This window comes from Sturnus vulgaris, chromosome 1 (assembly GCF_052056855.1).
Source record: "Sturnus vulgaris isolate bStuVul1 chromosome 1, bStuVul1.hap1, whole genome shotgun sequence".
In the NCBI taxonomy this organism is placed as follows: domain Eukaryota; kingdom Metazoa; phylum Chordata; class Aves; order Passeriformes; family Sturnidae; genus Sturnus; species Sturnus vulgaris.
In genome coordinates, this window is record NC_142243.1 from 33,775,184 (window position 1) to 33,790,335 (window position 15,152).

General features: G+C 36.0%; 1 protein-coding gene across 7 annotated transcripts in view; it reads left to right on the top strand.

Annotated features, from left to right (window-relative positions):
* TAX1BP1 (Tax1 binding protein 1) overlaps nucleotides 1-15,152 on the top strand; it is a 55,076-nt gene that overhangs the window by 30,759 nt on the left and 9,165 nt on the right. For 2 of the 7 annotated variants that reach the window (XM_014894053.2, XM_088163467.1), the window contains exons 6-14: nucleotides 1,768-1,916; nucleotides 2,055-2,145; nucleotides 3,349-3,534; nucleotides 6,703-6,930; nucleotides 8,054-8,200; nucleotides 9,400-9,493; nucleotides 10,790-10,908; nucleotides 12,029-12,154; nucleotides 13,936-14,007. In XM_014894053.2, coding sequence (XP_014749539.2) covers nucleotides 1,768-1,916; nucleotides 2,055-2,145; nucleotides 3,349-3,534; nucleotides 6,703-6,930; nucleotides 8,054-8,200; nucleotides 9,400-9,493; nucleotides 10,790-10,908; nucleotides 12,029-12,154; nucleotides 13,936-14,007 — 1,212 coding nt within the window. The remainder of the gene's footprint in view (nucleotides 1-1,767; nucleotides 1,917-2,054; nucleotides 2,146-3,348; nucleotides 3,535-6,702; nucleotides 6,931-8,053; nucleotides 8,201-9,399; nucleotides 9,494-10,789; nucleotides 10,909-12,028; nucleotides 12,155-13,935; nucleotides 14,008-15,152) is intronic. The other 5 variants (XM_088163472.1, XM_088163476.1, XM_088163488.1 and 2 more) reach the window with 3 other exon arrangements.

Genomic DNA, 15,152 nt, shown 5'->3' on the forward strand with positions numbered 1-15,152 from the left:
GGGCAAGTAATTAGTCTCCACTGCACTAGAGGAGGACAAGCAGTTATAGAGTGTGTTGTTGCTGCTGGTTATATAGCAAGTTTTACTTGGAATACTGACTTTAATTAAAATATCCTGCCCTCGTTACACCAAGTACATGTATTTTTGGTTGCAAGAAATTGATGGCTCTTCAAAAATAAAGACGTTATCTTCTCCGGTGCTGTTTTATACAAAAAAGGTTGCACATTCATGATCTTTTGAAATTCTTTTTTATATTCATATAAGAAAGCCATTTAGAGTTTAAATAGTTTAATATATTAGTCTCCTTTTATACAGCATATATAACAAAAATTAAAATCTGCATGCTGGTTTGGTGTGCAGCGTGTGAGTGAGTCACCAGATACATTTGCCACTCCTCAATTCAATACTGCCTACCCCTCAACCTTCCCCTGCCAAACAAAACAAAACAAAAAAATCATAATGCTAAAACTTCTGTTTAGTTGCTTGTAAAAGTGGGGCTTAATTATACTTGTGAACAGTGTATCTTGACAATTAATGACTAAAACCAGTCCTCATTATATTTTATTGTACTTAAAACAATGTTTGTTAGGTTGGAATTTGGCCAGTAGGGGTTCTTCGTAAAGTCTGGCCAATGTGTTTCTCTTGATGTAACAGTGCATCAACTTGTTATTTCAGGGCATTGAGCTTTGTTTAAAAATGAATAGATGAAGTAGTGCTTTTATCTTCCAAATCTAGAGCAGAAAGACAACTTGTACCTTAGTATCTACACAAACACTTCTAAGTCATGCTGTAGTTAGCTATGTTGGTCAGTCTGTCTTGACCTTGTTTTACACTTTGATTCATATCACTCTCATGGTTGTTAATAAGCTGAGCTTTATCATACTTTGATATCAGAAAAAGGTGGCATATTATCACAGTATGTATGATCTACTTTAGTGTTACTTACTAATTATTTTCAAGAAAATAGTTATGTTGAAAAAAACACGTTTTCAGGCTTATTTAAGATAGCCTGACTTTAAATGGCTGTTTTGCTGCAGTGGAGATGGCATTCAGCTGTCCACTTCCTTAGAACAATATGGACATTACTGTAATTAGATAACGAATACAACTCTTAAAGTAGTTCCCCATCTTCTTTTTGTCAGTTTTCTGAGAAAGGAGTCAGTTTTAGGTATTGTCATCATCCTCTGTCTCAGCTTCCATAAATCCCACAATGGCTGCATGAGCTTCCTTGAGCTATGTGAGACCTTCTCTATGTTCTAGCTAGGAGAATGGTGTGTAGTAAACAGCTCTAAATCAGAATTTTGTTTTGTTTTGTTTCTCCTTTTGCATGCTGTGGCCTTTACTGTGGCTTGCTACTGTGGTGTAACTGTCTGGAAAAATGCAAGCTCTTCTTTCTAAGTAAAAGCAAGTAAAAAGAGAAATAAAAATTCTTCATTTTCTGAGCTAGACTCTCAGTGGTTTGTTTGCCTAAAGGAAATAGGCAAAAGATAGGAAATAATGTGTTTTTCCTGAACTCTGAAGTCTTTGGTATGCTCTGAGTAACTGAATGCTTGTGCCCAAACAAACTCCTTATTGACCCCTTATTAATATATTAACTGTGCATAGCGACATTCAATATTTAGTTATGTATACTTGAAATGGGGTTGTTACTAATTTTAAGGAAGAGAAGAAATCTAATGGCTGTATTTTGGCATTACTTCAAATAGCATGTTTTACTTCTGAAGAATGACATTCTTAAATGACATCTATTTGCAATTTTTTTGAAAGGATAATATTCAAACATCAGAAGCTTTTAAAAGGGAAAATAATGATTTGAAGAAGAAGCATGATGAGGTTGCTTCAAAAGTTCTCCAGCTTGAAGAAGATATCATGACGGTTACTCAGAAAGCCATTGCAAAAGAAACAGAGTTAGACAGGTACTTAGTCTTTTGATCCTTACCTTCCTTATTTTACTTTTTTTTCCCCAAATGTGTGTTTTGAGACTAATAATTTGTATTATATGCATGGATTTTCTGTTTTAATAGTTCTGTACCATTAATTTTCCAATGTTTTAGTCTGAAGGACAAACTGAAGAAAGTGATGCTTGAGAAGGAGCAACTTGAATGTGTGTTAAAGACAGAAAAGGATGAAAAAGAACTTTATAAGGTAACTTTATTACTTCTACCTGTATACACTGGAATGAAGTGGTATGAAATAAAGGTAATAATGTTTTATGGAGAAGTCTAATAAATTGAATTTGTTAAGGAAAAAGGGAAATGGGTAACTTCTGTGAACATATCTTTAAGATAGTTATAGATGTTCTCATATAAAAATGAATGAGGAAAACAGCATCTGAATTCAACCATGGTATAAAAAGGTCCCTAAAAAGGAGAATGAATCACCAACTTGTTAAAGCTCAGACATAGTAACAAAAAATAATAGATTCTAGTGAGAAAATTCTTTAGTTATACAGTGCATCATCCAGCAACTGTTCATTTTTAGCACACTTTTTCATTACTAAAATACTGCTTTGTAATTTGAATTCTCTCTCCAGAATTTCTTTTCTAAATCCCTCTTCTTGAGCCTTGTGTATAACACTGAGAAGCTTTAGTAGGTTCTCTATTGCATTGGTTTTTACTAGCATGGCTGATTTCTTTTGCTGGTATTGAGAGACACCCATGTATAGAATAAAATACACTGACACCCTCCCTCCCTGCAAAGCACAAGAAAACTTTATATGCTAAAATAATGAAATCCTTAGGTTGTGTTAAACAGACCAAGTGTATTTAAAATATGATTTCTGTTCCTAAATTACAAAATCTCAAAGCATATTTTATGACCATGGAATCCCTTTGTAAATAACACCAGTCTTCTGGTCTGAGGGGAGAACACTTGGGTGCAAGAGCTATTTTGCATTATTGTAGGCAGAGTTGTTGAAAGTAGTTTGCTGTTGTTGAAAATTAATATTTCTGATGTAGACCTGTTTGCTTAGATGGCTGTGGGCAGTTACTACTAGAATAATTTCTCTTTATAGTTTTCTACAAGTCATTTCTCTTTTTCTTGTCATAAGTTGACCAGCATTTGTGAAGAGAGGAGTGATTCCTGAATAGCTTAATTTGATGTGGAGAGAAATTAGGGCTTTAACTTCTAGCTGTAGAGGGGAGCTGTTGTTAGGTGACCATGCTGAAAGAATTCCAGCCAGAAAGTTTGGGCTGGAGGGCAGTGATAATATAAAATGTTTAATTTTTCCCTTTACTGGTTCTAATCTGCCTCAAGTTAGAATAAATTAGAATTTAGTGAGCACATAAATAGGTGAACAGTAGTTCTCCTAATGTGGAAGAAGTTTGACATGTTTTAGCATCATTGCAGATACACTTGAAGAATACAGAAATAGAAAACACCAAACTAGTAAAAGAAATCCAGACGTTTAAGAATTTGGATGCAAACAAAGAAAACATGATATCGTATTATAAAGAGGAGGTTGGCAGATTACAGCTATTAATAGCTGAGAAAGAAAATATGAAGAAAGCTTTTTTGCACTCTTCATCAAACAAGGTAAGCAGTACTAAATATAATTGGCCTGATATGAATCAACATATCTAATGTTGTATGTGCTTTACAAGAGAAAGGAAGAAGTTGAAGAAATCACCAGGGTATAGGTTAAGAGGCATGAGGATTATGATGTTCTTTGTAGATGCAGACAATAGTGAAAAGTCTGAAATATGTTCAAGTTTTGCACCTTTTGAGCTTGTTGAAGTCTCACATGATGAACTGAGATTAACTATGTGTGAAAAGGTAATTTCTGAGTTCAGTGAAAGTGATGCGCTCCTGTGTTGCTTTTAGCTTCATGAAAAAGGAAAAGACGTTGAAGAAAAAGTTTGTAATGTAGCTGTGTTGAGACTGTAGAGGGTGATGGAGAAGAAAAGAGGAGACATGGAATGATTGCTGAAGGACTTGTTAGGTGAATGTACTATCAAGCTACAATGCTGACTGAGAACTCTGCAGTGACAGTAGGGTTTCAAAGGAAGAGGTGCCTTACTGTGCCCTGTGGCAGCACTGTGGTTATCAAGCAGTGTGGTGTAATAGGAGAGTGAAATTGCTGAAGAACTCATATTTATGCTGTCCACGGTCCATGTGGGGTTACTTCAGGCTTAGTTCTAGTTAGGTGCTATGGATGCCTGTATTGGGTTTGTGTAGGTTTTGGTAGTGGAGTGGCTTCTGTGAGAAGCTGCCAGAAGCTTCCCCCGAGAGCCAATACCAGGCAATGCCAGCAGGCTCCAAGATGGATCCACAGCTGTCCAAGGCTGAGCGATGGCAGTGCCTCTGGATAACAGATTTTAGAAGGGTATGGGAGAGGGGAAAACTGTGTGAGAGGAATTGCAGCTGAAGAGAAGAGGGAGAACATGAGAGAAAGAACTCTGCAGACATCAGGGTCAGTGAAGGAGGGAGAACATGAGAGAAAGAACTCTGCAGACATCAGGGTCAGTGAAGGAGGGAAAAAGGTTCTGGAGCAGGGATTCCTGTGCAGCCCATGGTGAAGACCCTGGTGAGACAGGCTACCTCCTGCAGCCTGTGGAGGACCCCATGCTGGAGAAGATGGATGTACTTGAAGGAAGCTGTTGCTCTGTGGGAAGCCTGCACTGAAGCAGGTGTGCTGGCAGGACCTGTGACCCCACCTGTGACCTGTGCTGGAGCTGTTTGTTCCTGAGGAACTGCACCCCCATGGATGGGAGCCTACACTGCAACAGTTCATGCAGAACTGCAGCCTGTGGGAAGGATATGTGTTGGAGATACGTAGGATATGTAGAGGAGTGTCTCCCATGGGAGGGACCCCACACTGGAGCAAAGGAAGAAAGTGAGGAATTCTCCCCCTGAGGAGGAAGGAGCAGCAAAGACAGCCGTGTGATGAACTGACTGCAGCCTCCATTCCCCATCCTGGCTATGCTGCTGGAGGAGAGGAGATAGAGAATGCAGGAGTGAAGTTGAACCTGAAAAGAGGGGTTGGGGTCTGGATGTGTTAAGATTTGGTTTTATTTCTCATTGTCCTATTCTTTTTTGACTGGTAATAAATTAGATTAATTTTCCCCTCAAGCTGAATCTGTTTTTGCCCATGACAGTAATTGCTAAGTGATCTCTCCCTGTCCTCATTACAGCTCACAAGCCTTTTAGCCTTCCCCTCCAGCTGAGGAGGGGAATGGTGGAGTGGCTTTGGTGGGCAGCTGGCATCCAGCCACGGTAAACTCACAATAGAATAACCATTAGGTGTTTTTTCCTGATGTACATCATCCTGTTCCATTTCATCCAAAAGGAATGCAGTTTCTGTGCCCTGAGATTGTTCTGTGATCTGCAATGTGGTAGGCAATAATGAAATTGACTGTGAGTTTTGCTTCACAAATGTGCTCTTGATCCAAATTAGAGAGTCAGTTTCAGGCCAGCATGGAAAAGTCAGATTATGCAGGCATCTTTCTTGTGTATCTTGCCAATCTTCTCACAGAAAAGCAACTTGGATCTCAAAAGACTAGAAATTGTTTTACAGTACGATGAGTTATGAATATAATATTCAAGTGGAAAAGTAGTGCTGTTGAGAAGGGACATAGATTTTCAAAAGGGAATACTATCTTGCTTTAAGTTACGTCTTATTTTAGTATCTTTTCTGCTGTTTTGTTTCTGAATGTGTTAAATTTTGAAGGGAGTGGATGTGTGTTAGTACTGAAGCAACTAAACGTTTATGTCATTTATTCATCTGAAAAGTGCTTTTGATGTTTGTGGTGGGATCATTAGTAGTTTTATCTCACCCTGTGAAACCACAGATATTTGCTGAAATATGTTACCAATGTCTTTCATGCTGTATACCAATGTCTCTTGTGCTGTAAAAATAGCTAGGAGACAGGACTTCAGGGCATTTGCTTGTCTATCCATCTTTATAAATGGTTACAAAATGTATTATTATTCCTCTGGACTTAAATGATATTAGAAAAATGAACAAATAATGACTAGAGATAGCTGAATTTATGTCTGGACTCAAGAATAAGAGATGATTATGCCATCAGGGAGCCCAGAGACAGTGACTACTTTATATAGTAGCTTATTAAAAAAAAAAAAAATATTTTTGTAATCTTGGCCTTCTCTGAGGATTGAGGGGCTGGTAGTTCAGCTTGGTCAGTTTGCTCTTGGGTTGCCCTGTGTACTTAGTGCTACATGCTGCAGCTTGCTCTTCATTACTATTTGTTCTCTCTTCCCTCTGGAAAGCTTGTTGTGCAAGATCTTGGGAAACAGAGCTGTGAGAAAAACATCCCAAAGCTGCTTTACAGTGTTTTACATTAACCAGTTGTAGGCACCACAAAACCTCTTGCTCTGTTGTTACCTTCAGTGTGTTTCTGTGGGATGAACTTTGCTTTTGATGCTGGAGTTCTACAGTGATATGAACAGAGATGTGGAAAACAGACCTCTTTTGGTCATACGTTTAAAACTGAAGCTGAAATTCCAACAAAAATCCAGAATTGAAACTTCTATTTCATACCAAAATAAATTTTCACATCATTGCTGGCAAAGAAGACAAGTGGGGAAAATAGTACTTGTGTACTGTTCTTGATTAAGTAGTTTTGCTAAAGCTACCAGGAAGACCTGTTTTTCTTTCAGATGTTTCTAATCCCTATACTAACCTTTATTTAGGCTTTGAATTTAAAAAATGAAGATTTCTCTTCCATCTCTTTTCTTTCCTAGGATGAGGCAAGTATTTTGAAAGAGCAGCTTCGGAAAGCTGAAGATCAGATTCAGGCTAGCAAACAAGAAGCTGTTCTAATGTCAAAAGAGCTGAGTGATGCAGTAAATGTGCGGGATAAGACAATGGCAGATCTTCACAGTGCACGTCTGGAAAATGAAAAATTCAAAAAGCAACTTGCTGAAGCTTTAGCTGAACTCAAAAAAATCACAGCTTTGAAAAATGAGCAGGTAAATTGTCAGCTTTAGTATTGAAGTTTATCTCTATAAAATCTTTCCTGTAGCTTTACTGAAGATTTCTGGAGGTTTCTGGATGATTAGTGCAAATAATTATCAAATTCTCTTTCAGCATTCAATATACTGCCTTAAATCAAGTGCATGTTAGCTGATTTGGAAGTTTGGTCAGAAAGGAGATTTCTGCTATTACTCACATCTACTTCTACATTATTTTCACAGAATAATGCAGTATTTATCTATGTTATTTTATTATATTTATATGAATCCTCTCCCTGTCTTAATGTTAAATGAGCCACAGTAGCATTAAAAATCCATTCAAATAAGAAAATGTATTGGTAGAAACTTGGGTTGTTCTATAATGTTCTTTTCTCATTGATAGATTCTCTGAATTACGAGTCCTTCCAATATTTGTGATCAAAGTCAATTTAATTTAAGTACTTAGAAGTATAAAAATATTAATGTAATGCAAACTGTCTTGACCTTAGTCTTGAATAAAAATATAGCGAGCTAATACATGTTTCAACATTTTGATTTAAGTGAGCTTTATCAAGGGTCTTCAGTGACTGCAACTGTATTGCATTTATTTGCTACTACGATTATTGTAATGGTGTAACTGTTCGAAGAGAATATATTGAGCTGAACACAATTAAAATACTACCATAATATTACAACACTCAAAAGAACTATTATATTTGAAATGTCAAAGAATTGCATGGTTTTTCTCCTAAGAGTTTCAGTTGTATACAATGTGTTTTGAAATGTATCATGAAGGAAGTAGCAAGTCATCTGAATGCCTCAAGTTACCAGAAAGTATGGGAGCATGGCCTGTGTCTAGTTGCTGGGTGTGTTTGGTGTAGCTTGTGTATCAGTGTTGTGGCTCAATGGAACCACTCTCAGGTGGAGTGGAAATCTAGAGAGTGTGAGGGAATAGTTGTGGACTGTGCACTTTTTCTCTCTCTGCTCTACTGTTTGTGCTATTCCTTTCTTTCTCACAAAGAAATTAGGAGTTTCAGTATTTACACGGAGCATTATGCTTTTTTAATTAAAAAAAGACATTTTGGGAAATAGTGGTATTTGAACAAAAGGGAGAACAGTTTCTATTTTTTTATTTTTTAAGGAAGCTTCAAATGCAGTGGAGCAGGAACTGCGCAGAGAAGTTGAAGATCTGAAGCTTCGTCTGCAAATGGCTGCTGACCATTACAAGGAAAAATTCAAAGAATGTCAGAAACTTCAAAAACAAGTAAACAAGTTTACAGAACAGGCAGTAAGTAGAATGGGATAAATTGCACTTGCTTTTTTGGTAACATTTCAACAACAATTTAATTTCATTCTGTGAAAACGAATGCTTTTAAAAAGGATTAAAATGTCTGGTAAGCAATGACTCTTTACTGTTTTCTTTCACAAACCTATTTGTGAAATTACTTCTATAATTCTTTTTAGGTAGCTGTCCAAGCCAAGCATAGAATTTATAGCAGCTGGTGTAGAAACCTAGTAGAGTTTCAATGAACCTCTAAGTATTACATTGTTCAAGGAAGAATTTTGAAACTGAAGCTGGGAAAATCCATAATTACTGCCTCTATCCTGTATCACCACAAAAAAGCCCAAGCCAGGAAATAGAGAACTTGAAGTAGGATTTAAAAGTCAAGTGGGGAAGAAGTCTCCACAGCACAGTATGGAGTTGTATTCCATATGTATTTTGTAATCTTATCACTCTTCCAAGATATGTTTCATAAATAAATGAATCTTTTCAATGATGATACAAATCTTAGGCCACCTAGTAACTGAACCTGTCAGCCAGTTTAAAACAGATTTGAGACCAGAGTTCTTCAGAATTTTGTAAAAATTAAAGTTGGAGAGGAGGAGCTCAAACAGGGAACAGGCCTGTGCACAACGGCAAGATGTGCAAATATGAATTCTTAAGAAAACCAGACTTAAGGACTTCTCTTATCCACAGAACATTGCATAAAAAAGCCATCTTCTCATCCAGAAGGTCAATGGTGAATGAGGTATCATATCAGAACATCTATGGCTTTTCCTTAAAAATCTTCCTTATCTTTGGCAATGTTGTACATCTTACAGCAAACACCAGATTTCATTGCTTTCACTCCAGAAGTCCAGCAGACATTCCTGATACAGACTATTTTTCTAATGGAGTATCAGATTTAAGTTAATGAATTTAAGTGTAACCGATTCTCTAGAAAATGAGATTTTTCTAATAATTTGCTTAGAAATTACTCTTTCTAGGGAAAAGGACTGTCATCAAGTAAGATGATAAAAATCAGTCTGAAGCTATCTCAGTCTTAGTAGAACAATTTTTTTTTTTGTGTATGTGTATTATTACCTACTGTTTTAATGATCAGTTCTGTCTAATTTTGGAGCAAATGATATATTTTGCAATATATATTACTTTGTGCTTTGGCTTTCATTTAATCAAGTACCAAAATAAAATTTCTTTTCACAAAGAAAACTGCAGGGCATCAACAGAAACTGACAGATGCTTCTAACATTGAGACAGCTACTTCCATCCTTACAGACAAAAAGTTGTCTGCATCTCCAGGTATCAACAGCTTAAATTTTGTCTGTCTTTATAAGCCTGAAAGTGTTGTCTATATGAAGTAGTCACTAATAGTATTTGTTGTATAAAGTAGGTGGACCTGTTCTGTTTAATTAAAGCATTAATTAGAGCTGTAAAGAATGAGCCAAATATTTTGTCTCTTAATAAGTGGTAGCATTCAAAATAAGTTTATGTATCAGTTTAGTTGCTGTTTATTAATGTCAGTAGAACTGAACTCTTGAATTTCTGCTTCATGGTTAACAGAGATGGTTTTGGTTTTGCCAAGCTAAGAAACAGTTTTTAAAAAAAAAAAACTTATTCAAATTTTCAATTTGAGTATAATAGCGCAGTAATTTTGCAGTCATGTTGTTGCAACTATCCACTATGACATTCTGTAAAATCAGGCTGCTGAAAAGTTCTGATTATGTGATGGCAAGGTCAAGTCTACTGACTATTTTCATTAATTATAGGAGTAGTGGTTTTTTTGGAAAACGTTTATAATTATTATGAACTATTAAGTGATTACAAAAATAATATTCTAAAACTTCAATATGTAATAGGTTAAAACTTAAGAAGAAATCCTTCACAGTGAGGCTTCCCAAAGGAGTTATGAATGCCTCATCCCCTAGGGTGTTTAGGGCCAGGTTGGATGGGGTTCTGAGCAGCCTGATGTAGTGGAAGGTGTCCTTGCCCATAGCAGGGGGATTGGAGCTAGAGGATCTTTAAGGTCCCTTCCTGCCAAAACCATTCTGTGATTTTTATCATTCAGTTAATTGATAAATGCCAAAAAAATGCTTATTAGCTTTTTCTGTGTTATTTTATAACACTGGCACTACAGATCAAATCAGCAAGAATCTGTCAAAGATCAAAGGTTGTAATTTCTATAAGTTTCCTCCTGTCTAAAGTAAATTCAAGCGTTTCATAAAACATACAATCCCAGCAAGCTCAGTGATAGTGGGTGGTGAAGTAGTTTGCTGAGCTGCTTCCATGTTTTTATGTAAGAATAGAGTATTTAGAATGATACCATGCATATTCTGGTGTTGACTTTGTTTTCTTTCTTGGGAGACTACTACATATGTGTAGTTATGTTGATCTTCTCTGTATGAGAGAAGTGAACACAGACCTGCCAGTACAGTTGCTGATCATACACAGCACATAATGCTGACTGTCTCTGGTTTGGCTAACATGGAGCACTCTGTTTTTGATGCACTCTCAAATCTGGGCTGTCATCTCTCTTATACAAACTTTGTGGAACAAGAAAAATCAATGTTCTTGTTTTTTTTTCTTCAATGTTCACAGTTAGCCCTATTTCATCTGACATAGTTTCGGAATCCGTGGTAAAGGAGCAAGTGCGTGAAATGAATAAAGAGATTTCTGAGAAAACAGAGAAGTATAAGAAATGCAAGCAAATGTTGGCAGTAAGTAAACAGCTGCTTCGGAAAGCTGAACAAAAAATAGCTGTAGGTGCTAAGCCTTAAAACCACAAAGCCTACTCAGCTGAGCTGCCTTCCTTGTTTGTGTAATACACCATGATTATGGTGTTAAGAAATCTTAGCATAAGGAAACACGTATTTGTTCAGTCAGCTCTTGACTGTGTATGGTTTAGAGGGTCCAGACATGGAAAACCAAGATACGGTAAAACAAATGTCCACATGCTTAAGGTTCTTATATTAAATGTAATTGCTTTTGTGAATCAAATATAGCAGGTTGCTGTAAGCCAGCTGATAATTGGAACAAGTGTGGCAGTGTTGATCTGATACACTGTCCAAAGCAAAGAAATGTTTCCCTATCTGTCTGTCATGGCTTTTACAGTGTTTTCACATTTGTGTGGGTGCTGCCAGCTTCCTTGGGCTCAGTCATAAAGGCGTTTATTTTGTTGTCTCGACCAAAGTTGGCACTTGATTTTCGTTTAACCAGTTTGGATGTGTGTATGATGATGGAGTATTGCATTAGTGAAAAATTGAGAACAGTTTAAGAAATTCTTTCTGAGTGTTGTCTGTTTTAATTTTGTTTCTTTAATTTATCACAATGATATTATTCTATTTTAGTAAGTTTTCCAGGATGTAATAACTGTCCTGTAATTCTGCTCATGACCCTGTCCATGGAGAGCCTGCATTGGCTTCTGCTGGCTGTTTATTCCATAGTGCTTTTGGAAGAAAGCTTTGCCTTTGACCTTCTGGATGAAAGATACTTAGGTTGTAAAAATCATTTGGGATAGGTTTTGTATTGAAGTGAGGCCCTTGAAAGAATGATCATAGTTAGTAGTTTTAGGGCACAAAGAAACTTGAAACTGTGAAACTAATAAGGAGTATCAGCTTGTTGAAAACTCAAGTAAAGAAATGCCTATTGAACATCATTTATGCAGTGTTCTGTGGTCCTGACCATTTCAGAGCCTGGAGTCAGGCTTGTAGAAGCCATTTGTAAATGGTCTTGTTTTAAAAGCATTTTAAAAGCATTAAGCAGTGACATTTTTGGGGGTGGGAGGGAAAAATCTCTTAAGACTGTAAATATTTCATGCCATGGTATAAACTATTTTAGGATGAGAAGATGAAATGCAGTGTTTATGCTGATGAATTAGCTAAACTGGAGCTGAAGTGGAAAGAACAAGTGAAAATCAATGAGGGTATAAAATTGCAGCTGGCAGCAATGGAGGATCAGTATAAAGTAAGTTACAGATTTTGTTTATGACAATGAATGGTTACCTCTTCTTAACGTGGCTGCTTGTTTCTGATGGTTCAAGTAATGAAGAGCTAATAAGGAAAGAACACTAAATACATTTTTGCTGTAAATACAAATTCTGCTCTTGAAGAAACAAGAAACATTGCAGTCTTGTAATGCTTCTTTTAAAGTAAGAGAGGTCTTACCAGCTTGCCATCAGTCTTTTAATACTATGGGTTTAGACAAACCCCTAAATGACACAGTCTTGTATTATGGGAAGAAAAGGGCAAGGGATTTCTAATTTCCTGCTGCTTTCTGTAATACTACCAGGAAGATTGATTGGTGTGTTTGTCTGAAATCTTCATATTCCATATTGGATTACTAGTGTAGTAATGTCTAATGCATTTTATCTGAAGTCAATAGGGAGAGAGGAGTGATCCCTTGTTTTTAAAATCATGCAAGAATTTAATTTGGAGAACCTCAGCTATAGTCTTGGTAGAGTGATGTAACACATTCACCAGAAAGTAAAGCATAATGGGCAACTTTAGCTTACAAGGGCCTTAATCTTTCAGGTTATGTGATAGTAGTGCTTATGCTGAATTAGCTTTTTAGGTCAGTAGGGAAAAGAGCAACAAATGTTCATGGGACCATCTTTTCTGCTTGTTTTCGGTCTAATGGTGATAATGCAGTTTACTCTGTTGCCTGTTTTTGCCCATTGTGTTGAAAAATGATTAAACAGAACTGTGACTGTATTGGTTCTACTAGGAGCCCCTTTTTATTAGTAATTACAGCATTTTTTCTTTATAAAATGCCAAATTACTCTACAGTTTATTTCAGTACTCCATAGGCCATCTTTTTTCTACACTTCCCAAAGCTCTAATTTCAATTTTATAAAATGCATTACTCTTTCCAGTTTATTTTACTAATTAGCTATGATCAGTTGCTGTGCATAATTTAATGTGAAATAAGTTTAACTTCTGAACAGCAGTAAATAATTGGTTCCAAATTGAAAGCATTTTGACTGCAATTAAAAAATTGCTATAATTCAGGACGGTGCAGGTGGAAGAGAAAGTGAGCTTTTCTTCCTAGTCAGGAGATTTTGTTCTATTGACCTAAACTAGGAGAAGGAATTTCAGAATTGAAAAAAACTGATAAGCAGTTATGCCAAGCATTGAGCTTAGATATTATAAAAACAGGGCAAGAGGAAGTCTCTAAAGGAACCAGAATACAAATAAAATAGTCCTTTGTAGTGAGAGATTATTTGAGTCATCATTTTGAAGCCAGGAAGAATTGTGTAATGTTTCAGTTGCACCTCCTCCCAGAGCATCCAGTAGAGACACAAGGTAGATGTTCGTGAAACAAATGTAGTGTCTTTGAGGCAGGAGTAGCTTTTGGATCTCTCAAGTTCTGTGGTGGGACATATGAGCTGCCAAGAGATTTCTTCAGAAATAATGAGATGAGGCTTGCAAACCTTCAGCTGTGTCTGGGCCCCTCCTGCCATTGATAGCACTCCCTGTTTTTAATAGAATTTTGTCATTCCACAACTGTTCAGTGAAAACTGTCAAGAAAAGGCTGCTAATGAACTGCTCTTATCCAGCAGATAAAACTTTGTAAGAATTGTTGGGCTGGATTTATAGTAACACTACGTGTTGCATGTAACTCCAGTAGACAAAACTATTTTCATCTGAAAGATTAACTTAACTAGGGAACTTTGTTTTCATGATGTAACATGCGGGGAAATGGTTTCCATTCACTAATACAAGAATCCTAATCTTTTTTTCATATAGATTCAGCTGGCAGAAAAAGAGAGACGAATAAAGGAACTGGCATCACAGTTGGAACTCCTTACCAGTGAGAAGGTATTGTCACACATTCTGAAATATTAATACTAATGAAGAAGTACCTCTGAGGTACTATATGGCAATTAATCAAAGGCAAATTTTACTGAAAAGTGAAATAATAAAATGTCTTTATTACATTCAGATAGTATTACATAGTATTGTGAAAGTTGGGATTTTTCTTTGAAACTTTATTTGATTACTTTAGAATTCTAGTATGAAGAGATACTTTGTAAAAAGGCATTTTAATTCTGACAAACAGAAACAAAACTAAACTTGCAGATTAAGCTAGTTGATTTTTTGGTATGATTCTAGATTGTCAAATAGTTGGTATTGAATTTATCTTATTTTTAACCCAAGGATATAATTTTTAATAGATCTGTCATATTTTTCTAGTTCAAAAGAAATAAAATTAAAGTTTGAGTTTTGGAGAGGCTAGTTTCGGTGGAGGAGATAATTTTAAACACCACACATGAGAACAACAACTGTAATAAGAATAATAATAATGTATGAAGCTTATAAAAGCTTTGAACTTTACCAAATTTACAGATATTTACATTACAAAGAAGAATCAAAGTGCCTTGCTAGACTAGACCCATGATTTAAAAGGTTAAGCATGGGGTATTAGTAAACAGCATTTCAATTTATACTCATTTTCAGTGTTTGTTTATAAATGTCGCCAAGCATAGCTTGCTAAATATGTTCATTTGTTATCTCTTCAAACCTATGAAATTACTTTGTTTATGTTTTATTTACATACTTAGATAGCCTTTGAATTCTTTTTTAAATCAGTCTCTACCCTAGCTATCCAACTTCTGGCTAAAGTTTTTGTTCACCACCTTTTTACAGTGATGTTGATCTACATTCTGTTTTAATTGTCTGTAATGCTAAAATTAAGGTAATAATGCTACTGCCTCTCATTTTAAACTGCTGCTGTATTGTAGAAAAAATTTGTTTTAAAAAGGAAAATCTTGATTTCATTGCTAATTAATTTTCCCTGCTTTATATTGAGTAAATATGAATGACTTAGATTTTACTTGCTAAAACATGTAATCCTAACTACTTAATCTTACCTGTTTTAATCATGTTCCTTTTAGTTTATAAATCTAAAGTAACACTGTTTTAATTGTATCTAGAGGAGGGATGCCATCCATTACATGAGATCT